Source organism: Chaetura pelagica, unplaced genomic scaffold (genome assembly GCF_000747805.2).
Source record: "Chaetura pelagica isolate M959 unplaced genomic scaffold, ChaPel_1.0 scaffold21, whole genome shotgun sequence".
Taxonomy (NCBI): domain Eukaryota; kingdom Metazoa; phylum Chordata; class Aves; order Apodiformes; family Apodidae; genus Chaetura; species Chaetura pelagica.
The window spans coordinates 2,942,658-2,965,242 of record NW_009952251.1 but is presented as its reverse complement, the minus strand read 5'-3'; the positions used below and the strand labels follow the sequence as shown (position 1 = coordinate 2,965,242).

At 36.5% G+C, this 22,585-nt stretch overlaps 1 protein-coding gene across 1 annotated transcript in view; it reads right to left on the bottom strand.

Annotated features, from left to right (window-relative positions):
* Positions 1–790: 790 nt before the first annotated feature.
* The window catches only part of SF3B1 (splicing factor 3b, subunit 1, 155kDa), a 22,740-nt gene continuing 945 nt past the window's right edge, over positions 791–22,585 (bottom strand). Inside the window, exons 2-25 of the mRNA XM_010007394.1 lie at positions 17,203–17,369; positions 15,900–16,001; positions 15,107–15,221; positions 13,185–13,264; positions 11,822–11,989; positions 11,438–11,672; positions 10,457–10,669; positions 9,939–10,060; positions 9,359–9,556; positions 9,166–9,267; positions 8,269–8,448; positions 7,777–7,863; positions 7,376–7,646; positions 6,957–7,102; positions 6,722–6,868; positions 6,422–6,547; positions 5,796–6,017; positions 5,363–5,545; positions 5,168–5,279; positions 4,960–5,080; positions 4,416–4,547; positions 3,291–3,563; positions 2,563–2,779; positions 791–1,414 (exon numbers count right to left, since the gene is read on the bottom strand). Coding sequence (XP_010005696.1) covers positions 1,256–1,414; positions 2,563–2,779; positions 3,291–3,563; positions 4,416–4,547; positions 4,960–5,080; positions 5,168–5,279; positions 5,363–5,545; positions 5,796–6,017; positions 6,422–6,547; positions 6,722–6,868; positions 6,957–7,102; positions 7,376–7,646; positions 7,777–7,863; positions 8,269–8,448; positions 9,166–9,267; positions 9,359–9,556; positions 9,939–10,060; positions 10,457–10,669; positions 11,438–11,672; positions 11,822–11,989; positions 13,185–13,264; positions 15,107–15,221; positions 15,900–16,001; positions 17,203–17,369 — 3,878 coding nt within the window. The 3' untranslated portion in view covers positions 791–1,255. The remainder of the gene's footprint in view (positions 1,415–2,562; positions 2,780–3,290; positions 3,564–4,415; positions 4,548–4,959; positions 5,081–5,167; positions 5,280–5,362; positions 5,546–5,795; positions 6,018–6,421; positions 6,548–6,721; positions 6,869–6,956; positions 7,103–7,375; positions 7,647–7,776; positions 7,864–8,268; positions 8,449–9,165; positions 9,268–9,358; positions 9,557–9,938; positions 10,061–10,456; positions 10,670–11,437; positions 11,673–11,821; positions 11,990–13,184; positions 13,265–15,106; positions 15,222–15,899; positions 16,002–17,202; positions 17,370–22,585) is intronic.

Genomic DNA, 22,585 nt, shown 5'->3' with positions numbered 1-22,585 from the left:
AAAATAAAGCACAATGCTGAAAAAACTAACTTTTTACATTTCCTATCAAACGATTACCTTCTTTAACAACATGGTGCCAAACTGCTGTTGTGACAGCCTAAGCCTTGAAAGGCTAAACAGCTAAGTAATCTCACATTTATATAAAACAGCAGAGAGAAGTCAGCTAAACACATTGAATTGAACTTGGCAAGATGGAACTTAATTACCCAACCTGAATCAAGGACTCTCAGAACACATCTGACAGCCAACTACTACCTTATCTTATAAATACACAATCATGTACAATACTATCAGAACGATTAAACCCTCTGTTTTGTGTGGTTTATTATCAGATATCCAGATGTTTCCCTTTCTACTGCACACACAGAAGGAAAAAAGCAAATGAGGAAATAAAATGCTTTTCTTATCTCAAGCTGAAGTATTTCCTATGTCACACACAGAGAAATTACTACTTCTCAGGTATGGAGGACATCACTTTCCAAGCCCTTTGTACGAATTACAGCATGGCTTAAAAATACTGTTTTTTTCATAAAGCCACACATGCTGTAAGACATGCTAAATGCAATCAACGCGCATAAGCTGCACAACTGATTTTATACACAGCACTTACAATGAACTGCTAAACTTCCAAAAATTTAACAAGCTAATCCATCCCCACAACCAGGACACTGCAGATGAAGCAGTAACAACAAGCAATTAAACACTACTTTTTACATTAAAACAAACTGCAACTACTACAACCAACCAGACTGCAGCTGCACAGTTGCATGACAAAGATACACACGTTAACTACAGTTTGTACATATTTCTTATTTATTCAAAAGCTAGGGGATGACAAAAAGTGTTAAAATGTCTTATGCCACCTATTCATTACATAAACAAATACTTAATCCAAAGGGACTCGTTTTACAAGCCACTCTGTCCAAAAACCACACACAAATTAGTTTTTATACACAAATGTTTATTTCTCAAATAAACTTCCCCTTTAAACACAAGGAATGAAATCTAAATCTTCATAAAGATGAATCCAAAATGAAATCCCTCCAGTACATTGTAATCACTGTTTTCTTGGTCACTACTGGCTTTAACTGTTTAACATCAAAAAACAAGGACATATTTTAAAAAATCATGCTACTGGATTCCTAGCTCTGCCTCTGACCAGCTGATCTCAAATATTTTAAAATTTTACATCAAATTTGAAGCGTTTAATTGAAGAACAGCTGTGCATTAAACACAAACAACTGAACAAAGAAGATTATAAGATGTAATCAAGTTCATAACGAATATAGGTGTTCTTTTCATCATTATAGATTCGTGGGTAATGTGATATCAGAGCATCCTGTGATCCAATGTAGATAGAATTATAAATCTTCCAATAAACATCTCTGACTTTCCTGGCAGGGTGAAACAAACCCTAGAAAACAAAATGGAACAAAGATGTTTAAAGGCTTATGGTCTATATGTCTGTTACTGCATTTTATTAAGTTTTGCACAATTAGCATTTAAAAATGCAACTACTGTAAATAATGCCACTTAAAACTGAGACAGCACACTAGATGTATCATTCCCAATTTTTGCAACTATCTAAACTAGCAAGTAGTAACGACGTTTTCTTTAGACACATTTTCTCATCTTTCTTTTCAGAAGGGAGAAATTCCACTGAACATATTACTAGTTTTGTATTCTTTAAAAAAAATGAAAACCTGCTGCAGTATATTCAGCTGGAACTGAATCTTATCTTTGGCTCTGCTAACTGTGAATCTGTGCAGAGCACACGAGACAGGAATATAGGAGATTATTGTTAAACCTAAAAAATAAGCAGAACATGAAAGCTCTAGAAAAAAGTTATATATAATAATATTCTAGTAATATCTGCAAAAATATACTGTGTGAAAGACTTCTTTCACCTCCTAACTGATGTCAGCTTCTTTGTGCTGAAGCTCCCCACATGAAAACACCCACACACTGAAATTCTGTAACTGCAGATACATAAAAAACGCTGTCACCTCTTCTCTATGTGACATTAATCCTTGCTTCCTGCCTGTTATCTGTGTTTAGATTCTATAGCAAACACAGCAAGAACTGTCACATGCAATTACACAGAAAGAAATCTTCAGATTTTACCACCACAAGCACATTTACTGAAGCTGAACTGATTAGTGCTGATGGTATAAGTTCTGATCAAAGCACTGGTTTTCAGTGCTTCTTTTACACAGTTTTAAATGTCTCACTTTTTCTTGGCTAGCAAGAAATAATGGTTTAATATTAAGCCTAACTTACTTATTTATCACAGTTATTAGTTATTCTCATAACCCCTTCCACTATCAATTTATTCTCTAGTCATTAACTAGTGTCCCCAAAGTTTGTGAGATGCTCCCATTTCACAAGCCTAAATGCCAGGCCATTTTAGCCAACTCCTGTTCTAAGTTACCTGCTTACTTCTACTTGAGTTCCTCAATGTAATCAGCTACCTCACTACACCAAAATCTGTTCGTTGCATATTTTAACTACTGAAGCCCTCGGTACAGAATGCCATGTATAAAGAATACTTGGAGGCCATACCTGTAAACAATACTGCAACATTCTGCAGGGACCAATAGCAACTCTGAGGCCCTCCAGAGCCCCCATAACTGCCTGAATGACGTGAGGAGAGGTTTCAAACACATTAGGCCATACATAATTTAACAAATGATTAAGAGAATCTTCACAGCCAAATCCATAAACACCAAGAGACATATGTTGCACCACGGCACTGGCTGTTTGTCTGTGTACAAGATCCCTGCAAAGAGGATAATGGTCTGTTAATAAATTATACTCTGAAGCAACATGATTAGACAAGTATAATACTGCTTTTCAGTAACACCTTTCATGAAACCACTAATATGCAATTTCGGACAGTGATTCAGTGATTCAGATTCTGAATTTTAACCCATATTTACTGACAGCAAGAGGCAGAGTAGCATAAGTTAGTAAATTTGCATTCTAATTCCACAGAAAAAGTACTAACAATAGAAATTATCAAAAGAGATTTGAATGCAAGAAGTCTTGACTCACTTCAGATGCCTTTATCATTTCAGTCTCCAAAAGTATTACTAAGATATGGGCATATAACCTGAATTACTTGCAGACAATGAGTTCCAGATTATGCTGGTCACTTGACAGCATAAACAACAATATACCTATTTGCTATCACTAAGACCCAGCTAGACACTTAAAATATATGACTATAGCTAACTGTCCATGTTATATGACTATAGCTATCCATGTACCATGGATAGATGTGCACTCACCTGTCCATTAAAGCATCTTCAAGCAACGGTGTAACAGCATAAATATAATCTTTTCCCATCTCTCCAATGTATTCAAACAGGAAAGAAAGAGATTTTAACACACCATTCTGGACATTCAGTTCTGGAACTCTGTATTCATTCATGAGTGCAGGCAGCACTGTGAAAGGTGAGCACGTTTCAGCTACAATAGCAATTGCTACTGTGGTACACACTCTGTTCTGCCTCTCCTGTACTTTCAAGTTATTTAGCAGTGTAGCCAATACATCATGGGGTCTGGAAGAGAAAACAGGTGTGTCCATGTCAGTAGATTCAGTGAGGATTCAGATAAAATCAGTTTCAAATAGCAAGTGGCAGAAAAGCAAGGCTTAGCCCTTAAAAAAACAAGTTTAAGTAAGTGGGAAACAACATAAACCACAAAACTGTGAAACAGCTTAAGTAACTGCTTGATCTGATTTTCATAACCAATATTTCTTACTTTCTCTAGACTTCACTTGTTTCCTCCCTTCTGTTCTGCCTCTGGAGAACAGGAATAGCCTCTCCACTATCACTCTGATCCCGCAGGTAATTACAAACTTGTACAAAACCATACACATGGGCAGAGATCGGTAACGTGCTGTAGAGGTAAGCACACTGACAGCATTCCTTGCTCTATCTGCATTAAATCAGTAATTAGTCAGTTATTTACCAATATGCATGAAGATGGGAATTTGGCTTCATTTTACAATTTGCTGACTTGCTGTATCATCTAAGTGACAAAAAAACCCCATTCGCAAATCAATAAGAGTACTGATTTGGGGAAAAAATAGATAGTGAGTATTTAAATTAGAGTTTATGAAATTGAGAGGTTCTGAATGCATGCCACAATATCAAAAATTGTTAAGACAACCAGCTTTTACTACCAAATTATACTCTAACCTTCCTCATCTACAAATTTAGTTCAGAAGTGCAGCACTGTATGTTAATGAAGAACAGGTGACTGTATTCTCCTTCTACCAAATGGGTAGAATTAAGTCTACACACTTAACACGTTAAATGTGGAGAACTGTGAATATTTCTCACCAGAAAACTCAGTCATCACTGTTAGGTAACTGTGTGTAGAACTGGATAAGCATTAGACCAACTTACCCAATAGCTTTTGCAATATAACCAAAAGTGTTCACTGTGGCTCTTCGGATGGCTTTCTTGTGAGCTTTCAATAATTCAAGCAGTTCAAAGCAGATTCTCATCCATTCTCTTGCAGAAACATATTCTGCGCCTCTGAAAGAGAATAACGTGAGTTCCCTCTTGAGTGATGTCACAAGTTTTTTAAATAAAAAACACATAAATTGCAGCACCTATTAATTTCCTATCAGAGGGATACTGCTTAAGCAGTTAACACTAGGCCTTCACTGGTTAGCAGTTTACCCAAAATTCATCACGTTGTGTGCATTCCCAGTTTCCATAAATAGATACTATACGTCTTATAAACTGTTTGCAAGATAATAGAATTACAATATACTCAACAGATCATCTACTAAATATCTCATCTCAAGCTTTATATTCAACTTGAAGAAATATAAAAGAGTTATGACAATAAATACCCAGATGTCAAACCTGATGCTCAGCTTCAGCTTTTGCTACAATAATTGCCCACAGAAAAGGTCAAAAACTTCCCCACGAGTCAGCCTACCTGTCTGCAATACGCCCAACAAGATCAATACAATTTTCCTGTACTTTCTCATGTCTATTCTTCAAAATAGGCGTAAGCCGTGGCAGCAGATCTTTGATTGGTGGTGTCATCTTGTGCATACCTATTGAATTCAAATAGGGATATTTAGTTTCATATTGCCTTTTAAATTTTCTCTTGAACAGGCAAGCAACCAACACACAAACATTACCTATAACGTTCACAATGGCCTTCAGTGCTCCAAGTATGCTGCCCAGTACTTCAGGATATTCCTCACCCAGGTACTCATACAACACAACACCCAAGTGTCCCATCAGTTTTTCCTATAATCAAGTAAAAAGATTAGTCATTATTCTTACTACTACAACATACTATGGAAAATTTGGTAGGAGAAGTCAATCAATACCTCTTGACAAGTCTTCATGACAACTGCAGTACGAGAGATGAGGTCAGCTGCCTGCTGCCTAACTTTGGCTGATTTGTTGTTCAAACGCCACAAAACTGTACCACAGATCTGTGGCAAGTAGGGCTTAACTCTCTTGCCTAGAGCATTAACCACTGTGCCAAAACCATTCAGCATCACAGAATCCTGAGTTTAAAAAAAAGAAGGGAAAATCAGACCAAAAGCAATACTCTGTTTTAATGACATTTGACAGAATCTAAAATTGCTATTAAAATGCTAACATTCCAGAGCTAGTTTCTGCATTTCATTGATTAGAGCACTGATATCTGAAAGAGGATTCTAAAAATCTAACTTAGAAGCATACATTTCTGTATAACTAAGAGTGACCTAGCTTACAATACAAGTGAACCAAGCACTAAATAACTCTTGGCCATACCTCTGTGGTCTGTTCCTGAAAGGCGTACAAGATACCATCAATAAGCTGTTCTTCCAGTTTATGGTCAATGTCTGCTGCCCCCAGGTTTCCCATTATCTTCTCAATTGTCTCCATGACCATTTTTCTGTACTGCTCAGCCTCATCCTTCAGATCATCCACAATTCTAGAAATAATTTCTGCTGCTCCAACTTTATTTGCCAGCTCCACAGTTGTATCAACCAGCTGAAATACACAAATGTTAAGTGAGCAAACATTGTTAAAATTGACTTTCTACATCCTGAAAATACATTTCCTTTGTCTGAACAGGAGAAACAGCATCATGAATATTAAGTGCACTACAAACAACTGTTTTAACCTTTAGAAATCATCCCATGTTTTAAAAAAAACAAATGGGATAGCTACCCCACCTTACAACTGATGCAGACTTGTATTCACAGATGTAAAATGTCTTAATAGCCTACTAAGAACCTGTAACTGTTCTAGCAATGTGACTTCTAAACCATTTACCCAAACAAAATTCAGTTTCAGGACATCCAAGGAAAAAATAAACATCCAGCCTAAATGAGCATTCCAATATGAATTTTGTCCTACTGCAAATAATTTTCCGATTAAGAAAAACAAAATACCTGTCTGTAATTTCTTCTGTCCAGTGCCATTCTGTGCTGCCAGAAGTGTTTGAAAAAAGGTGGCAAGATTTCTGTTTTAATGTAATTTGCTTCAACACCATCAGTACCACAACACTGCTTTACAACCTGTCAAGAAATAAAAATAAAATTATTTTAATTCATGGTAGGGTTTGGGGTGTTGAGGGGTTGTGGAGCTTTTTTGTTTTGTTTTTGTCTTGGGGGGTTGTTTTGTTTGTTATTTTTAAGAAAAAGCATATATATTCAATACTAATGCTAAAAAAAAAAATCACTCTGACGTACCTTCAACACAATCTTTTTCATCTCTTCATCAGGAGACTGGAACTCTCTGATAAGGATTAGCATGACTTCTCTGGTATAATAGTTTGCATACTCGGCATCCATGAGGGGAATCAGGTAACCAATAGCCTTCAAAAAGGCAGCCAAACCCTATTGAAATGCAAAAACATGTATCTTGTCAGCTACAGAAGGTATATATTAATTTGATTTCAAACTAAAGAATGTATTTTAGATATACCTTTCCTCTGTGTTGACGTATACCCTTCCATAAAGGCTTCAGAACAGAATCAAATGACTCAATACCATAGGGAGTCGCTGCCTCAGCCAAAGCAGCAATAGCCAAAGCACTGATGGTGCGAACTTTCTGCTGCTCATCCACCAGGCCTGCAAGAGAACAGTGTTTAGTACCACTTCTTGTGAATTCAGTTCAAAACTGCAAAACTAGAGGGGCAGTATAAAAGGGACTAACTTATTTTCAGGAAAATTTAAGCTTTACTCCTCTGTAAGAGGCAGCTGAACTGTTTCCTGGCTTTAAAAAACCCCCCAAAACCCACACACAAAACCAGGACCCTACTGTCACTGAGCCACACTGGAGTATAAACATTTTCCAACTACAAAGTGAGTAAAAAAATTGTTACCTGGGAAAACAAAACTTACCATGTTCAATAATTTCAACCAAGCTCCTGAGATGAGGCAAGATAGCACAACCCATAAGAATAGCAATCTGCTGTACAATCTTGATGCCAGTATGTCTAGCCTGCCAGGATTTCTTGCTTTTACAGACAGCTTTCAAGAAGGGTAACAGAGAAGGAATTCCCAAAGCAGAGGCAACCACAGCAAAGGCTCGAGCTGTTGTATTTCGGACGTATTCATCCATATTATCAATATCAGGTCGCATTGTGGAGATCATTGTTGCCAAACCAGCAGCCTGAAGAAAAAAACAACAAGAAACATGCCCCTTGTATTTATAAACAGCACAGTTAATTCTTCTGCCATGCCTATAAACATACAGCTATACATAAGCTAATTCTGTGCCTTAATGAAGGATGGAACTTTACCTTAGCCAAGTTTGAAATAATTTCTCTGCCTTCCACTCTAGCATAGTAGTCTTCATCAATCAGCAGTGGTTCAATGACAACAAGGATCTGAAAAAGATGAATAAATACTTCCTTTCATTAATATTTTTAGTTGTACTTCTGGCCTTGCTAGAGTCCATGGATCCAAGCTTAAAGCTTTATGATGACCAGATAACATTAAATCTGTTATGACCTTTTTACAGCTCTTTGTCTCTAAAGGATCTGGCCCAGATATACTACCCAGATCAGGTAAGATACCTCTTCCCACCCCCATTTTTAAATCATGACATAATGCCTTGAAGCCCACACTTTGGTTACACCAGAGGAACTTAAAAGTTTGGCTTAAGAGTAAAAATGAAAGCCAATTATGTTAAGACAACATGGTATAATTCTCTTCTAATATGCAAATAAAATAGACATTTCTCCCAGCAATGACCAGAAAGAATAAAGATGAAACACTAAACTGCAACAGACCTTATGTACATATGGTCGGACCAAGTCATCCAGTTTGTAAAGAATTCTGTCAATGACTTTGACAAGCAAGTGACGCTCCTGATCTTCAAGAGTTGGTGACATCAGCAGAGGCAGAATCTGATTAAACAACGGCCCTGCTCCAAATTCCCGAGCTTTATCAGTAATTTGTCGCAATGCAGCCTAAACAAAACCAAACAGCCTGTCAGTTAGACTCAGGGAACAATACTGAACAATTACAAACCAGGTAAATATTAACCAAGTTAAAATTTAATTCACTGTAACCAGAGGCTTCAGAATACCTGTTCCTACCACTGCGAAACTCTACTTCAACAGATTTTATGCTGACCTGTTGAAAAATGAATGAGTAAAGCAAAACACCCTGATGTTAGCTCCCAGACATTCAATTTTCCAAAGAAGCACTTCTGGTTTCTATTTAAAAACTAGCTTATACTGCACTTATTGCATCAAGGCAACTTGGTGCTATGGTCAATTTAGAGCAAAACTGCTCAGACAAGACAGCTAATTTATCACATAATGAGGAAGGCTGAAATGTAGCTAAGAGCTACACTGCTAATTTCAGTGTGTGAAGCATGAAAATTATGAAGCCCTGTAAGCAAAAAGGATGACAAATTCAGTTTATCCTAACTCTATCTAAAAAGATATTGATTTGCCATATACTATTTAGTGACTGACATTACTGCACAAAGAGCAGCAATACTGCATTACATTGAATGACAAAAAGCCATACAGATACAGAGGAGGAAGAAAACACTAAATAGATACCAAAGTTTAGGAGATTATCTTATAGACAATTCCACAGACAACTGAAACTAAACCTGAAGAATACAGACTTTTGAAAACTGAAATTACAAAAATGCATCTAACAATACAGCCTACCTTTCTCATGGGAGGTGTGCCATTCTTTATTTTCAGAAGTAGTTTCATTATTTTTCTCTCCTTCTGTTCTTCAGGACTCAGAGTTGATTCATCAACATCAACCTAAAAATAATTCCAGACAAATAAACAGGTATTACTACATACTCACACGAAATCAGGGAACTTTAATCAGTATGAATGAAATGCCATTTACCAATAGTTTATCAAAGTACTGGATGTCATCTGGTTTCAGGAATGGGAGATTGCCAGAGGGCTGGTCATTAACACTCTTCATAGTCCTGTCTTCTGTCTGCATGTGGAACCCAGTCATTCCGCTCAAAGGTGTTGGGGTCGCTGTGAGCTTACGAGCTGGAGTGCGAATAGGTACATAACCAGCTGGTGGGGGAAGCACCTACAGGAGAGAGAACAAAATGTATCTTACCACAGCAGATAAAAGAAGAGGAACAAAAATTTGTGACTTTCCTCTAAGTTTTCTACATCTGGAGTTAGCATTTTTATCAGTCTGTTCTGGCCTTAACAGGCATTCCCAACATTGAGAAGCAGAATAATGACTGGACTTGGAAATCACCTTTATTTTTTCCTTTCTAATGGATTTACAGTAACTCAGTAACTGAATCTAACAACGTCTAGAATCACTAATCAATACTTAATGTGAAACATTCTACTGGGACAACTTGGTTTAAACTTAAAAAAAAACACCAAAAAAACAGTACCTCCTAACAGGAAAAATCTCCATCATAGTCTCCTGCATTTTAACCCAGATGTATTATTACCTTATATCCTTCTGGAAACATAGCATCCAATTCTTCATCAGAAAGTGGTCTGTTTCTCTCATCAATTTCCCTTTCCCAACGCCAAGCCTGCAGCTGTTCCGGAGTCATGCTCATGATATGACCTATATTCAAATTTAAAAAAATAAAATTAAAACAAGGTTTTAACTAACAAGTCTTCCATATGCAAAAGGAGATGACTAGTTTACTCAACCTTAAAGTGCTCGCTTTAGCCATAGTTTTACACAGCACTTGAAATCTGCAGCCAGTAAGACATCAAACTTTTAGAGCCTTTTATAAATTTTTTACCAGCAACACTGAACAAGGACATAAAACTTTAGCCTCTACTTCCATCCAGAACTGCATTGCTGTGGGCATTAAAAAGAGTAAACTGAGCATATACTGACTGCTTTCATTCAGGCAGAATATGTTAAGCAGAAGACTATTTCAAAATACCGTATAATGGTAAATGCTTCATTTCCAGAAGTGAAGTCAAGCCTTAGAGAATGAACTGGGCTTACCTGGTGTAGGAGTTGCCATGTTCATAGCTGGTGTACCAATGGGTGTTTTGCCAGGTGTCAGAACAGGTGTGCTGCCACCCATCTGGCTAGCAGGTGTTTCATCCCATCGTGACTTTCTTTTACTTGCTCCTGGGGTTGGTGTCTCACCAATGGAGTCACCACCTCTGTCTGTACGAGGCGTCTCAGCCCATCCACTGCCATGCCCCGGAGTATCTAAGGGAAAACAAAACAACTGTTTTTGCAGAAAGCTGAACATCATATACTCCAACTACGGAAGCAATATCCAAGCCCATTTTCAGTATCTCATCCTCATGCCCACAAAAATCAAGTATTAACTGAAAAAACATTAGACAAAAAGTAAACTACTTTGGTGAATATTGAAAAAACACAGGAATTACACTAAAAACATCCAGAGAACTTCATTTTATGAAAACGCATGTCATCTTCTTGCTGAATCTTAGCATAAATAGATAAAAACTATTAAAAATAATAATTAATATTCTAGAAATTGGACTAAGTTCTCCATGTACTCCCTTGATAAAATCATTAAGGAACACTGGTGTTTCACTGTTCTCTGACACTCATATCATGCAGATGAGAAAATGCTTCCAAAATTTGTTTTAGTTCTAACCTCTTAAAAAAAGTAAGTTTGAAAAAAACATACAAATGTATCATGAAAAGCAATGAAACTTTAATTCCTTTACTACATACTTTACACATTAAAATTCCAACTTGTAGCAGTCACTAGACACACCAGAAAACTTTCATTCCATTTTTGAGCTGAAGTGCTTTCACAGATGTGAGTTAAGCTAACAGGCAGAATTCAATGCTACGAACTGCAACAAAAACATTACCTAACATCCACCACTAGATGTCAGAATATAATTACTTGTTGCCTGATTTTCTTTATCTGCCGTTTACTTAAGGTGAAAAAATCCTATGTGATTAGCCATTCAAAATTTTCCAGTTCACCATAAATACCTCTTTCTGTTTTAGGTGTTTCATCCCATCGATTTTTACGTGCACTGGAAGTGGCACCTCCGTGGCCTGGTGTTGCATGACCTGGTGTGTCCCGTCCAGGTGTTGCAGCTCCTGCTGGTGTATGACTAGGAGTTGGATCCCATATTTTTGAGCCTGGGGTAGCACCAGGAGTTTCGCTACCCTTGGCACGCCCTGGAGTTTCATCCCATCGCAGAGAAGGTGTATGTCCAGGAGTCTGTGCAAGACAAAAGCAAAAGTATTGATATACCATACAGAAAAGACTGGTGGTTGCTCTTTTTCAGTAGAGCAAGGAACCTGCTATTTAAGAGGATTAGCATTAATAATGTCTTCCGTAGATAAGATGATGAACACTCGCATTATTACCTCTGCTTGATCCCAGCTGGATAATTTTTTCGGTGTAGCACCAGGAGTTTGATCAGCTGTCTGATCCCAACGCCGCTTGCGTTTTGAAGGTGGCTGAGATGCGGCTCCATTGACGACTTTAAGCTCTCCAGCTTTAGCTTTTTCAGCTAGTTGTTGCCTAATTTCCCTCTATTCAAGGGCAAAAAAGAAACAAACATAAGAATCATATTTCTTAAAAAGGCCTCTTCAGACAATACCTTTAAAATACGTTTTTCACCTCTATGGTAGCTTTCAATGCTATTTTTTTAAGGTTTTGCTCAAATAACATGCAATCAGCTATTGTTTTCATTTGAAGTTCATTCTCTTTTAAAATTCTTCTGTACTGACAGAGCAACTGTGTGTTTGGAGGAGCTCATTTTGAATTGATTTCTTATAAAAGCCATTAGTAAAACAAATGCAAATGCATGGAGAATTTTGAAAGCCATCAATTTTTGTAACCTATATGTATGTTCTAAAATCATTATGCATTTGTTTACTGAAGTTCCACTTCAGTAAATTACATGTGGATGAGTTAGAAAGCATGTTCACATGAGTTATATCCCATGACAAAGTCCTGAAATACTTATTTAAAATTCTGAGATGACATTGTTAAAACAGCACACTAACCCAGACTGTTTTTCACTTATCAATGGATCCATAAACAATAAGATAGTTAAAATTATTAACTAATTCCTCCATTAAGATAAGCCAAGTAGAGTAAATCCATATAAATCTACAGAAGTAGATCTTGCTCCAATTAACAAGATGGTATTGTAGGCATTACACAATAAATTTTATTACACTACCAGTAACTTCTTACCTATTAAAATTAATTTTTAACAGCCACAAATAAAGCATGTGCTTTTACTCTTTCCTTAATATTTAAAACCAAATGCCAACCTTACACCAATTCATAGTACTGCAGCATCTATCATAAAAGCTTCAAGAAACATTTCTTAAAAACTTCCTGTATTCCCTTCACACAGACCTCACAAAAACAAACCTCTCTGACACTGAATACTCCTGAGTGACTTAGTTTTTCTCTCGTCCTCCGAAGGAAAATAACCAGCAAAGAGTCCAAGTACTGTAGCAAAATCCAGATTAAAATATAGAGGCTACTTCTCCCACTATTGTTTAAGTATTACAAAGAACAGATGCTTTTCAAAACTTCCAAAAACTTTAAATTCTACTGACTTTCAACATGTGAAGAACAGGATTTTCCAAAGAAAAAGATACTGAAGTCAAGACAAGAAGTCAACAGCAAGGCCACTCTCCCTTTCTTAAAATGCATTCAAAGGCTGTAAAATGAAACTAACATCAAGTGGAAAACCCTCCACACACTCACCTCTTCTTTTGTTAAATGCTGTTCACGCATAACATCCATGTATGTTCTGGCATTCATTTTAGGATCTGGTGTCTTCCCTCCTGCAGAAGAGAACAGCAACAGGAATGGAGCACAATGAGTACAGGATAAGCAGAAACTACTAACTTCTTCTATTGTCCTGCTCTAATAATATTATATTATTCCATGATCATTTAATTTTACTTTTTGATTGAATTTTTTTAAAATTACATGTATCTTACGTTTATTCAGTTTGCTGATCAATTTAACCTGTTTGAACACAAACATAGCTACTGCAGTTTCAAACAAATATTTTAAAGCCGATATAAATGATAAAATGACAACACAGTTAAGAGTCTTCAGAAGTGATGGGTTCCTGGGTTGCTAATCCGGAATACGTACACTTTCGTGCCTTTGTCTCCATCAGCAGTTCTGACTTCAAGCAGCAGAATAGAAGCCTAGAAAATTATCTCTTTACCATTAGTAACACTTTGGAAAGATATTTATATTCAAAACATTACCTTGTGCAAGCTGTTAAATCCTAGTTGTTATCTGATTGTAACTAACTATTTACATACCTTAGTAATGTTTAAAATGTTTTATCATAAAGACCCATTTTTAAGTTTGACAAATCTGGACATGTTTCCCAGATCCTCTAGTGTCATATTGTAAAAGGGCTTCATTAAAAAAAAATAATCAAAACAAAAAACCCAAAAAAACTGTTTGATGACACTTTCCCCCTCTTCTCAAGGTACAATTGTGATTGGGAGCTGAATGCAATACAAGTACATAAACCACCACAATGATACTCACAGGTAATGGGTTTTGTATACCATATGTTGTTTTATGCTGTGCATCTTGAGTTAATTAAACTTTAAACCACTTTACAAGAAGCCCAACTTTACAAAAATAAGATTTGTCAATAAGAACACTTTTTCTTAAAGAAAAATGTGCAGATTTGCTATACAAGTGGTATAGCATTAGAATTTAGGGAAAAAAATATGCTTCTTAAACATTTCTATGCTGAAGATGATTGCCCAATTGGCTGTGTCATTCTGACACTAGCTTTGATAGGACTTTCCTTTGGAATACTTTTTCACCATAATCTACACAGGATGTGTTGAACTGCACCCTTAAGAATGCAGACAGGACTGGCATATAGCAGTACTGCTGTAGGAAAGAAATTAAGGACAGTTAGTATGGGCCTGTGAATTCTGACAAAACATGTTTATATCAATTACAATTAAGCAAGTAAAATAATTATTATCCCTATTAATTCATGCAGGCTGAAATTCTAATTTGTAAAACCTGCAAAACAGCTACTAATTTTAAGCCAACAGGCACCTTACTGCCACACGTGAAACTCACTCACCTGAAGAAAGTTTCTGTCAGACCCACTATACCCCTTTTCCTGACTTGCATTCTAAAATTATCAGAACAGACTTGAACTATTAATAGTATCAAAGTCTTATATACACTTTTGTTGCTTTTAGCTATACCACCTAAGTTTACATAGGATGGTAAGAATTAGGTGCTCTATTTTGAGAACCAGCATTTCAAAAGCAGAAAACCTGTAAATCTATGACTTGGAATGAAAACTTTCAAGGTACTGAAAGAATCTGAGCACTCAACACACAAGTTCTTCAAAGTATAATGCACAACCCAAAGCAAAATGAAAAGAGAAACCTTTAACCCTTTGTGTTTCTATGGCAATGGCTCATTATTTTCTTGTCCTTCTACCTGGAAAGAAAACTTGTATTATAAAGATGAAGAATATGGCATCTAGGTTTTCAACCAAATCTCTATAAAAAGGGGATGCTTAAAACAAAACTAAGTTTATAAGCATGCCAACAAAAATCAAAGGGCTAAAGACAATTGAAGACAACAAATTCCATAACGGGTATAGAAAAGTCAAAATAAATTACCATCTGCAAAAGGATCAAGACGCTCAGGGGAAATTATCATCATCCGCCTGTGCTTTTTGTACTCATCTTCCCGATCGGCAATCTTCTGAGGACGGTGTTCTGCAAAAGGATCATACTAAAAACCAAAAACATCTTGTTAGCACACATGTAAGAGGAACAGTTTGAAAAGTGTCTGGTGACCCTAAGTCTGCATTTGTTTTCAGTTTTACTAAAAAGGCCGACTTGATTTTTAATCTCAACTAGCCAAAACACTACGCTAATACAAATTTTACTTCTGTAACTGGAATGTTTTTTTTAACACACAATTTCTTATTTAAAAACTTCTGACAAGAACTTGTTATTTTTAGAAGTTTATTCATTTGTTAGCTAAGCATTTAATGCTGTTGAGCTCTCCCCTCTTTTTGCAGGGAGACTTAACACTACTTCATATGCTTTTAGGTTTCACAGAAAAATACTCCAGGAATATAAAACATAAGTGATTACATCTTCTCTATAAAAACAGAAGAAAGTACATTAAGTTTTCCAGTTAAATTTTTTAAGGATCTGACCTATCAAAAATATTTTCTAACTGTTTAGCATATATGCCCACATCATTTTACATGCAGAAGTGCCAGTTTTTATCACCCTGTGGAATTCTAAACTAAACCAATAACAAGCTTTCAGCAAGATTAAAATACCACACTCCTCTACATGCATCTTGCATTTCCAGAAGACAAGACCTGGTCTTGAAAAAGATTTATTTACCTTAATACCTACAACAGCATTGTTTATTGTGCCTTAAACTAAGATGTACCTGTTCAGAAGACTGTGGTATGTCATTAAGCAATGCCACTGGAGCATGGTACCCTGGTTTCTTCTGCCCAAGCAAACTTGTAGAAGGGTAGTCATCATCATCCTGTCAGTAAAAAGACATGGTAAATTTGTCATGCTGATATTATATTAAGATAAAATAATGTCACATTAACATACTGTGATCATATAAAATATGAGAATGGACTACTGGAATAGTTCATCACAATTTTTAGCAAGCTTTTTCACATAGCTTGCTTTACTACTCTCAAACTGCTGAATCAGATAAACCTAACCACATCATTAAAAAGACAACTCTTCTCTACAAGACTCAAGTATTCTGCAATATACTACTTTGTATCAAGTATGCTACCTACAGTGGTTACACAAAAAGTCTGTATTTCATATTAGCACTATTAATACAGTTTTCTAGTTGGCATGTGAGAACTGGTGCACAGAAATTCAAACATTTTTTTCTTAAAATCCAGGTAGATATAGAACAAAACTGCAGTAAATAACCCTACAAAAAGCTTCAGAAACAGTGAAAAAAGTAGAAATATATTAATTTTTATTCAGTTATACCTTCACAATCCCAGTGGCAAGAAGTATTTAGAATGTGTTAGACATTTTGCTATCCACTTCCTCATGCTAATACCCAGTTTTTGTGCAATAATTTACAGCAACCCAAAAGAAAAACTGCTCTTAAAACTATGAACTGATTTCAGTGAGATGGAAGCTCCTAATTATCAATTTCTTAGAACTCTAAAAATGACACACTAAAAAAATGACATCACTAAGAGAAAAAAAGGATTTTAAAAATCTATCAACTAGTACGAAACTGAACATAATCTTCCTTTCTTCTAAAAGTATCATTCACTTAGTGTGATACACAGTTGCTTATGTAGTCATGGTCAGACCTCTAGCGGTCAACTGCTCCTGCAACTGAAAATGAGGTCAAATGTTTAACATTAGAAATTAACATGAAGTAATCCTACAAGCAGCATACAGAAGGAGAAAACAATACAGTGAAAAAACAAAGTTAATTATTCCACTCAAGGCTAACACTTATTTAGTACCAGACCATAACGTTTTGCCCTCTGCTTGGGCCTACATGACTTTCAAAACAGAATTAATGAAGTAAAAGCTAGACTTAGAACTTAGAAGCTTCCCAGATAAGACATGTCCAGGACAGCTTTAATGACAATAACCACTTTACTTCAGTGACAACTATTAAAAATTACTCAAAATTAATTCCAATATACTTAGAATGCATATCCTAAGCAAACAGATACCTAAAAATCACTTACATCTTCTAATTCAGTTGCTGCAATAGAAGTGACATATCCAGCAAACCTGCTGTCACTGCCACCATAAATTTCTTGATCATAATATCCTGTGGAATCAAGGCCTACTCCTTGTGCTTCATCAAGAGCAGGTTTTTTTCCTTGAATTTCTCGAATTTGTGCTTCAATATCTAGGGTAAAGAAACAAAACAATTCAGGTATTTTTAAACATCTCCACAGAATGTAATACTCATGTAACTACGTACAGTAAACTGAGATTTACACCCAATTTCAGAGATTATCTCTTAAAGAAATCAATAAACATGATACATAAAACTGTAAAATCACATTTATAAGCAGATTTTCCTTAGGTTGTAATATTATCCAGCACAGATTACTTCAATTATACGGCCTAAAACAAATGTATCTCATCTTGCAAAAGAGACAGCAGAGAAGGTACTTCACAATACATTAATTTTCTCAACACTACAGTAACACTGGACCTTCTCAACAAATGTAATCTTCTCATTAAAAAAGCCTTTCAAAATGTAATCACAAATTAACAAACCCATTTTTCTAATTAAAACAAATCTGTTCAAAAGAGTTACTGCATGAGTTGTTAAATCTCAGAACATTCAATAAAACAAGATAGTATTGTGTTATCTGACATACTGTAAAACTGTTGTATCTTTAAACAAATTAAAACAAAAACTCTAACCTCACTGGACATAAAATTAGCAAAAATAAGTTAGGACCAGTTTCTTTTCACTTTGGCAGCTCAAACATTATTTACTCATGACTATTGCTGCCTGCATCAACATCTTTGAAGAGCCTACTATTCCTTTGGATAACAAAAAGGTTATCCTTAAACAGGACAAACGAGAGCTTTGTCATCTCTTAACTCTCAGGGTCTGACTCTAATCAACTCTGGTGGCCATCTTTTGACCTTACAAATTTGGTACTTTCAAAAAGAACATTAACTTGTTAACCCGGAAAATAAGGAATCAAATTAAATCCCCCTACCTGCTGTACTGTAACAAGAAAATAAGTTATAATAGTTAAACTGTTTCCAACAAATTTAATTGTAATACAGGTATATCAAGATAGAGCTAACTTGCTAAAAATTATTGCTGTTTCCATCTGAATGTTATTTGATTCAATAGATATGTAAAGATAATTATCCATACAACGTGATTTTCAGTAGAAAACTGTTTCAGTTGTTTTCACGGCCAAAAAAATACTCATGAGTTGCATTTCATGGCTTACGGAACACCAAGTATCACAATTAAATGGGAGGGTTGGACTGTTTCAGAAGTCCCTGCCAACCTCAATGATTCTGTAATTTGCCCTTTCCCATCTAAATTAATATTTCCTGCTACGTTAACTGGAGGGAAATTTGCCACTTTACAAAAGCTACAGGAAATTTTCTTCACAAATAAACTTACATGTTGACTATCCGCCAGTTTTTTACTATTGTTGCTCATTTATCTTTTTCAGAATGTCACAAGATTCTCCCACTGGGATATCTTGCAAAAGACATTATGTTATAATATCTGCTAACAAGCCTGGCAAGAATTCAGATTAGAATTATTAAAAAAGGTAAGATTACTGCTAATCCAGATTATTGTACCTGAGACACAAATTAGCAGAAGGGTGTTTGATTTTATTGATTTTTTTTTCATGATTGAAAGACTGCAGATCAAAATTGCTTTGTTTGAAAGTTAACTGTCAGCCTTGTAAACCTACAGTCAAGCCTATCACAAACTCACTAATTTAAAAAAAAAAAAAGCCAACAAAAGACAAGCCAAATTATGCCTCCTGTACAAAGGAACGGTTTCTATAAAGGTAACTGAACAGGTAGTTTTACCTGACAAACCTTTGCTTTATAGTTATAAGTGAGAACAGCAGGATTAAGTGTTCCTGTACAGCCTAAGAGAATGGCAGTTAGAAACACTGCTTTAAGCACAGGACACCTGACAGAAAATCTGCAATTCCTGCAGTGGTCTAGTAGGTAAAGAAAGAAGTAGCAAAAGAATGCTTCTAAAAATCATCACAAGTCCCATGCAGAGAAGATCCCTCCTAGCAGCTGATAAGGAGAATCTTGCTCCAGCCTAAGGGTTTCTATCACACAGATATCTATAACAGGGCAACCTGAACGGTCACTGCTGAAACCTGACAAAAGTCTTACACTGCTGGCCACGGTAACCTGCTGAGCCCTGCCCCCAGGTACATCCAGCTCCCTCCCCCCGTCCTCAAAATTCTGCACAGCAGTAATTGCATAGGGAATTCCAGTGAGTCCAGAACTTCAGATACTTGTTCCCCACTATGCTACTTTCTGGAGAAGCAGGAGAAAGTAACTACTGTGGAATTAGGGATCTCTGCTTTGCCCAAGGAGGTCTCTGTTCCTCCTCAGAGGCATACCACACGGATCCTGTTTACCAGTGTCCTCTTAAAGTATTCAATTTTTGTGCAGTCTCCCTGTGGCATGGGTGTGGAAGTGATACAACTCCAAATGCTGTCCTCACAAGTTTTGTTTTTTTTAGTGATTTATATTTCTTCCAAAGAGCAAAGCAAGCTCCTGATTCCTTTGGCAGCCTGCTGCAATGCAGCACCGGGGTGAAAGGGAATACCTGACGCTTCCAGTGCTACAAGGACACCGCTACTAGAGCCCCGTGCTTTTAATACAATAACATTGTTTCCTATTTCGAAGGAGCAGTTATCAGAACAACACACTGCCTCTTTACCAGGCTATTAAGTCCTGCTTGTGCATCCATTGCTGTAAACAACTTTAAAAAAACCAACAAACTACACATCTTCTGTCTACTGAACGACCCTGGGCATACAGCTCAGCCAAATAAAGCACCTTTAAGTGCTCTGCCATGCAGGGTTGGTCACAGAGAGGTCTGTCCAGGTGTGTTACCATCAAAAGAATCTATCGAAGCACTTGTGGAACTTCTGCAGATGTGTTCACACAAAAATCATTTCCTATTAATGGTTCTTATCAAAGCTTTACAGACTAAGGCCCTGTTTTCACCTTTTACTTTTAAAATAGCTACATTTACTGAAGAGGGTAAAGATCTCATTTATTATTGGCCTTCTCTTTTAAATTACAATTACTACAACTGCTTGCAGACTAAGGACCATTCTGGTTTTCTTACAGCAAGTCCTGCTGGGTTATCTATAAGATAAAATAAAGGCTGCACAGGGTCTACAGGGTTAACAAACTCCCACTTGTGGCTACCATCATTTTCCACTAAGGCCCACGCAGTCTCTAAGTAGTAGCTTAAGCCAAGCACTCTGAGAACATACACTTGCCACAACACACCTTTAACCAGAGGATCTAAAAGGCCTGCAGCCAGAGGTAGCCTGACTGCCAATTTAGAAAGCATCATACATTTAGCTGGAACAGACTTATTCTGACATTAGGTGAGTTTACCTTCCTTGCTCTAACTGGCACTTTCTTGAAAAAAATCACAGCCTATCCAACAAAGCACTTCAATACAAAGAAACTTAAGAAAGAGTAATCACAAAGCTTAAAAATGCATTGCATAAAGCAAAGTACTTGTTTGATGATATAGTCAAATGGGACAGAAACTTTAAAGACAGAGAAGCAGTAAAGGGAGAGAGAAATTTAAAAAAAAAATAATAATAAAAAGAGGAGGGGGGAGGTAATATCCTAGTGATCATTCCTTTTAATTTATTTTGCTCCATTTTATATATTTTGGTATTTTAAAAGACATAACCTGAACACTTACAGCTGACTTGAAGCAGACTATATATGTCGAATATTCAAGTCAACATATCTGAAATTCAAGTGACTGAAAATCTAGCTTGCAACCAGATCATTACATATTTCTCAAAACCTACTGCATTACCATACACGTAGTTCTACTTGCAATATTTGGAGTGCAAGACATTACTCAGCATGAAAAAGAGAAGAGCCAGACCCTGTACTGAAGTAGTATTTTACAGTGTGAATATTTTCTGTTTTCATGCCTTATTTTTGCACATCTAGCTTGCCCTGTACAGCTTTATTTCTAGCTACTTTGATACTCTCACCCATGCTAGGGCTTTCTATTATGTTCAGAGAGCTCTTCGTTCTTTTCTGAGCAAGGAAAAAATTATGCAAATTAAAAACTACCTTTGAAAGCATTAAAAACTCAAGCATTTATTGAGGTTTCATAACTCTTATTTAAAACTTTACTTTTCAGCATAACAGAACAAAGATTTCTCCCTTAAGCCATGTAACTGAAACAATCTGGTTTTGAAACCTCTTTCAAGTTGTGTCTTGAACACATCAATCAACAAGTATTTAACAAACAGTACAAATATGTGAAAAATCTTTTAAGTCAATTTAGTAACAAACTCAATTTGGAAAATCAGTCAGGAATTGAAAAAAGCAAGACAGGATAGAACTCAGATGAACAATCATCAAGCTGTTCAGCTAATACATCCACTTTGGGAAAGATGGCATTAGACAATCGTACAGTTATACATAATTTTGTATTTAACTACCTACATCCTCCCCCTTAAAACCTGTTCTGATACAAAATTAATCAAAATACATTAAACTGGAAGCATGTAAATATTTTCATTACATTCAGTGGACGACCATTTGCTTCAATAAATAAGCAGTTTAAGTTAAAAGCCCAACAACAAAATGTATTTTATTATTAAAATCTCTTTAGGCACTAGAAGAGGCAGAGCACTGCGACGGATAATGCTCACTTGGGTAGTGAGTATCTGTCACAGCATATGAACGAAAACTTCCAACTTCCTGTAGTGCTACAAAATTGTTCTAGAACGTTAAATTTTATTTTTTAACATTCTAGAACAAATTAACTAAAAAAAAAAACCACAACAACAAAAACAAACAATTTAAGCTTTTCTTCATCAGGTCTGGAGCATTAAAGTGATGATGCCTCTCCATGTAAAAAGTTTTTTCGGTGCAGAACTTGCTGCCCCCAAAGGCCATGAACACACCCTGCCTGCCTCACAGCGCACAACCACAGCCCAGAGGTAGGTTTTAATTAGTGAGTTACGGGTGCAAATTAACATAAAACACAGCTGACCTATCGTACAGAAAAAAGTGAGTAAAAACCCCAAAGCAAAGACCCAAAGCCTCTCCATGTAAAAAGTTTTTTCGGTGCAGAACTTGCTGCCCCCAAAGGCCATGAACACACCCTGCCTGCCTCACAGCGCACAACCACAGCCCAGAGGTAGGTTTTAATTAGTGAGTTACGGGTGCAAATTAACATAAAACACAGCTGACCTATCGTACAGAAAAAAGTGAGTAAAAACCCCAAAGCAAAGACCCAAAAGCTGCACAATGCTAAAAACGACTCTGCCCCCCCTGGCAGCAGCAGCCGCCGCGGGCCCCGCCCGCACCAAACGGCGCCCCCCGCAG